General features: G+C 32.2%; 1 protein-coding gene across 1 annotated transcript; it reads left to right on the top strand.

The window, feature by feature from the left end:
- The first annotated feature begins 413 nt into the window (after positions 1-413).
- LOC134708156 (L-rhamnose-binding lectin CSL3-like) lies at positions 414-2,859 on the top strand. The gene is made up of 3 exons (XM_063568481.1): positions 414-619; positions 935-1,018; positions 2,519-2,859. The coding sequence occupies exons 1-3, from the start codon at positions 562-564 to the stop codon at positions 2,800-2,802; spliced, it is 426 nt and encodes a 141-aa protein (XP_063424551.1). The 5' UTR covers positions 414-561; the 3' UTR covers positions 2,803-2,859.
- Positions 2,860-6,328: the final 3,469 nt, after the last annotated feature.

Below are 6,328 nucleotides of genomic sequence, written 5' to 3'. Positions count from 1 at the left end.
TAAATCATGTTAATTTTAGAAAGTGATTTTAGAAGATGCAAAATTTCACATTGTTTATTTTAAAACTTGGACAGACCAGAGTTGCCTAAATATCTTTCTTTGTTCTATCAGCTACAAAATAAATATTATATCGAAATGTATTTGTATTACGTTTCGTACACTTTACACTTGATGCTTCAATTAATTTAAGTCAGATTATGCCATAGCATATACTTACTTGTAAACATATCAAACACAAAAAAATATCTATTTATTTTTTTTTGGTTTTTATTGATTAACACCGACGAAGGAGAATAAACAGTATGGGACAGTACAATAACATAAAAGTTAACACATAATTACATATAGAAAATTAAATAAACTGTTTAGACTTGTTCCTTTTTAAATTACTCATATCACAACGTGGCGTATCATGTGTGCTTACATGGACACTTTTAAGACCAGATTAATTTCCAATGACAATCATATGACAGATGCATAAGGTCACCAGCTGTTACAGTTTGTACATATACTTCCATACAAACATGTCACACAAGAATCTTTAGTTGGCACCAACGCAAGATGATGCGAGGACTATTCTACATTTGTTTCTTTTGTATCTCTGTCGCTGATAATTGCGGTAAGCATTGAAAAAACTGCTAGACTTAGTGTTCTTTAATATCATATTTTTTTATAAACGAGCAATATGTCAAATGAATTAACGAATGAAAAATAGATATTTAAAACTGATTAATTGGTTTCAATTCAATTTATTTAGATAATTAAGATTGTCAAATTTCACAGAAAAACTTAAGTCCGACAATTTTATTCAGCATATAAGAAATTAATGAGTAATGAATTTTCAGTTTTATTTTGGCATTCTATGATAATAGCAAAAGAAACGAAAAACATACATCTTACTTAATATGTATTAATTCATGATTAATAATTGCAGGTAAAACAGTGAGCATTCAAGAAGATATTCTCCATTCATTGGTCAGCATGCAAAGACCCTCGTGTGGAGGAAACACTAAATTTGGTACGTCTTTAATATTTCATAGCATAATATTAAGATAAAGATGTATACATAAACTAATTAAACATTTGCCACTGGCAAAAACATATCTAGCCCTGCAACATTCTGTATGTTCCTGTCCAAAATTCATGAAATTAGGCACCTGTCTTTCCGTGATTGCAGTGTGTTACAGTTTATCAATTTCTTTCTAGTTCATTGTTTGGTACATGAATGAGTCCGTTAGTTTTCACTTTTTAATTGTTTATATTTGCGTAATGCGTTTTGATCATTTTGCGGTAACTTTGATCACAGTTTTTCGTAGTGCGTTTCTTTGGACAATAAATGAAAATTTAAAAATCCAATCTGCGCTTTCTCAATAACATGTGTACAGTGTGTTGAACTACTTTTGGAACAAATTATTTAAAAATTCAAGAAAACATCATCAGCTCTAACTCAAAATATTGACAATTTTATGTTAAGGCGGTTTTGACATTTCAAACGGGTAAACGACTTAAAACTACGTAAATATCGAGCTGAAAGTCCGAAACCGCTGGCTTTGAGAGTCTAAACAACCATTTGTATCATGTTGCAAGCAAAAATTCTGTCACAATCTAGCGGACAAATAACATTTGGCTGTCGAAATTCAATTCGTTCTTATAAATTATTATAAATTAAGGAATGTATCTCCCTCATGCAGAGCTCTGATTTCTTTCACGGATTTAGCTATACTTTGGACCTTTTAGATTATAGCTCTTCATCTTTTATATAAGCTTTTGATTTCAAATATTTTGGCCAGCAGCATCACTGAAAAGACCTGTATTGTCGAAATGCGTATCTGGTGCAACAAAATTGGTACCGTTAATTTTATTACTACCACCGGGTCGATACCTCTGCTGGTGGACTATTAGTCCCCGAGGGTATCACTAGTCCAGTAGCCAGTACTTCGGTACTGGCATGAAAATACGGATTTTTTTGTGTTATTAAATTTTGTGTTACAAAATATTATAAATTATTATAGATTAAGGAATGTATCTCTCTCATGCAAAGCTCTGATTCCTTTCACGGATTTGGTTATACTTTTGGACCTTTTGGATTATAGCTCTTCGTCTTTTATATAAGCTTTGGATTTCAAATATTTTGGCCACGAGCATCACTGAAGAGACATGTATTGTCGAAATGCGCATCTGGTGCAAGAAAATTGGTACCTTTAATTTTATTTCAACTTCACTTATGAATACGTATTTGTTTAAAACATTTAAAAAAACATTCGTGAATAGTTACCACTTGAGTTCAGCAAACTATGAATGAGTCGAACTTTATGGAATATGAGTAACACATGATCACAGTTGAGCTGGATTGTATTTTCCACATTCCTGTCCTCTTAATAGAAGTTTAACATTTACAAATATGTTATTTAAAAGAACAAAATCGCAATAATTTGAAAGAATATTGTTAATGTTTAACATAGCTATGTCATTTTTAAAATAGATGATTATGTACTTGATTTATATTTATTTTTCTTAGGCCTCACCAGTGTCATTGTTTGCCATGGAATATCTGTCTATCTTAGATGCACATATCCTTTTAAAATAAATATTAAAGCGGCTGTATATGGACGATTGGATAAAAGTATATGTCCTGAAGGTCCAGCAGGAACAACATCTTGTAAATCGAAAACATCTGATGCAAAGATTAAAGCACAATGCAACGGAAAAGAAATATGTCGGGTTAATGCAGACGCCAGACTGTATGGAGATCCATGTTTTGGCATCTACAAATATCTTGATGTAAAATACACGTGTTTTTAATCTCATTAACGCAATACAGTCTTTACTATGTTTAATTTGTCATCTTATTGAAATGAATAAATTTCTTGACAAAGTATATGTCTTATAGTTTAATTGATGGGAGGTACATGTATGTGACCTAAATATAGTAACATAATTCAATTTGTAGCGAGGTAGATTTAATGCATTTCGTATTATTTGTTTTTGTTTACCTAATTATAAAGAGCTTGAAACATGGTTATTAAAGAGACAACCATAAATCGTTCTCATTAATTTCTGCAGTATTGAGTTTTATATCCGCCGAAGCAAATCTATCGATTTAACAAAGATATTAAAAACAGTTGTTCAAATGATAGACCTGCATACCAGAACTTTGAAGTGTGTGTCAAAAAGATTGTAACGGAATGACAAAATAACACGAAAAGACATACAGTGTTCAACAATAAATAATGTTTGTACACTTTATCGAACTTGAATTCACCCGGGTTTATGAATTACTAGGATATATTTTTTTTACTTGCGCCAGGCGCTCGTTTTGTGTACAAAAGACTCATCAGTGACGCTCGAATAAAACAAAACATTAGAAAACGTTTAATAATTTAAATACGAAGTTAAAGGGCACTGATGACCAAAAAGTAATCTATTCCTGGTGAAGAAAAGCCTTAGCATTTAATAAATTCAAAGGTTTGTCAAAAGTAAATTTGTAACTATGATAATTCCTGTCACTAAGAAGTGCGAATTAATGATTTAAACAGAATTTTAAAAATATCTGCCGATAACGACCAGTCTTCCTAAGAATGACAAACATCAAGATGTGACATACGACAACCATTCAGGAGGTTTCTGATCTGACATAGTCAACCGATTGTGTACGTTTACTTTGAATTCTGAGATCTCAAGCGAGTATTTTTCTGCATCAATTGCACATTCCAATTAAAATGCCCTGTACCAAGTCAGGAATATGGCCATTGTTATATTATAGTTCGTTTAATGTGTCACATTTAAATGTAATGTTTCTATTGTGTCGTAGTTCTCTTATATTTGATACGTTTCCCTCAGTTTTAGTTTGTAACCCGGATTTGTTTTTTTTTCTCCACCAATTTATGAATTTCAAACAGCGGTATACTACTGTTGCCTTTATTTATTCGACAATTGATATATTGTCATAGAAAGAAAAAGATGCGGCTTTGGTGCGTTTGAAAAAGTTTTCATCAAAGTGATATTTTTAAAAAGGAAAATACATCATTAATAGTAGGGTGCCCAATCAACAAATTTTATCGATTTGCCTTAACGGAATAACATACGGCTATATTGTATATCGTTGGAAAGAGGAGAACAAGCCTCATCGAAATAGCGTTGTCGTCGTTGTCTGCCGTGGTCACCTTTTTTTAAATCAGGGTCAAAGGTCAAAGCAAAAAATCAAGAAAAATGCACAGTCACATTAAGATAGCCTATTTCTCCTACAAATATGCGTTTTGAGCAAAATAAAAACAACCAATTTATAGAAAAATATCTTTTGTATTTACATTTAGAACTTGTTTTATATTTGTATCGCCAAAAATGACTTTAGACTGACTTTGTTGCATATAGGGTGCAAATTTGAAATTTTCAAAAAGCTGTTAAATAGCAGTGACCTTGACCTATTTCAATTTCTAAATTTGATTTTTTTGTATTCAATTCGGTACAAGTACCATCTAAAGATGTTTTTAAGATCTTAACTTTAATCATTTGTCGAAAAAATAATTGTGATTTTCACGTCTTTTGATAGTAAGGTGTTCGTCAATTTCTAGGAAAAAATCAACTTTCTGTTATTGATTGTTATAAATGATTTGTTTCGAAATTAACGTCGAATTTGGTTGAATATAAAGCTCTATGTACAGCTTTGCTTAACAGAAGTACAAATTACTGCAAACAACGAAAAAGGGGAGGGGTAAAAGTTTTGAAAACAAAACATGTGATTAGAAACAGGTAAAACACCCTATTCTACATATACAGATGACCAAATGAGCAACAATTGGCTATAACGTTTATAAGTATTCCAAAAATATAATAAGGGAGAGGGCTATATACAGCACCGATGTATTTTAGAAACAATTGCAAACACAATAGGCGTGAGAACCCAAAGGAACATTAAAAACTTATAAAATGAAGACTTCAGTATGGCAAAAACACGAAAAAGAAATGCAAACAGAAAATTATGATCATGGCTACTTTTACCTACACTACATTCTATGGTCTCCTGTAGTTCCCCGACCAACCTCAAAGAACATATAGTAGGGTTTTTTTTTATTATCATTTGTTTTAATACATATCTTTCCCCACTAGATAGATTATCATTATATTTCCCACGATTTCAAAATTGAGTACATGTTTTATTTATTATTTAGAAAATATTATGGACTGCGTTTTTTTCATTCGATAGCTAACAATGATTTATAAGATACTCATACAGAAAAATGAAATCTTATACATCGTCATCTTTGTCGTCATCGATGTGTCTAACTACAACTACACGAGTATTTACATTTTGACATGTCATTTGCCTGACATGGGCATACATCTATACATGAAAGATTTTGTTCGAAGCAAATGCAACCCTTTGAAAACACAGAATTCCCCTTACAAGTAGAAACTAAATCTTGCAGCAATTCAGATGACATATGACCATCGAGATAGAAAGGAACAAGTCATTGTCCATTCTGAAGAGGAGAATATTAAGGTAGTTCTGCTACATGGGAAGACATCAAATTTACGTCTGGAGTGAAACTCTTATTACATATTGTTTAAAAGTATATTCGCAAGTTTGACAAGGCAGAAATTTTAAATTGTGGCCAATTTTACGCTCAAATTGTTTAGGTCACAGTGATCTATTTTTAGTTTTGACTTGAAACTAAATCTTGCAGCAATTCAGATGACATATGACCATCGAGATAGAAAGGAACAAGTCATTGTCCATTCTGAAGAGGAGAATATTAAGGTAGTTCTGCTACATGGGAAGACATCAAATTTACGTCTGGAGTGAAACTCTTATTACATATTGTTTAAAAGTATATTCGCAAGTTTGACAAGGCAGAAATTTTAAATTGTGGCCAATTTTACGCTCAAATTGTTTAGGTCACAGTGATCTATTTTTAGTTTTGACTTGAAATCATTCAACCTGACAACAAGATCTCGATCTGCATCTATAGGTTCAGCGAAGTCACAATAAGAAAGGATTGACAAATCGGTAAAATCATCTGGGCTGTCCTTCAAGACTAAAAAACAGTGCGCTTACTGATCCTAAACAGGGTCCAATACGTTGTATCGCATCATGTAACAGCATGGTAGAAAGTTACAGATGGCAAACCCGAGACTGTTACATATTTCGTGGACAGGTATACAGTAGTGGTCGTTTGTTTATGTAATTTAGACGTGTTTTTTTTATATCGAATAGACCGTTGGTTTTCCCGTTTGAATGGTTTTACACTAGTAATTTTTGGGCCCGTTATAGCTTGTTGTTCGGTGTGAGCCAAGGCTCCGTGTTGAAGGCCGTACATTGACCTATAAT

Source organism: Mytilus trossulus, chromosome 1, assembly GCF_036588685.1.
Source record: "Mytilus trossulus isolate FHL-02 chromosome 1, PNRI_Mtr1.1.1.hap1, whole genome shotgun sequence".
NCBI classification, from domain to species: domain Eukaryota; kingdom Metazoa; phylum Mollusca; class Bivalvia; order Mytilida; family Mytilidae; genus Mytilus; species Mytilus trossulus.
Note: the sequence above shows the minus strand (reverse complement) of the source record. Positions and strands in the feature narration are given on the sequence as shown.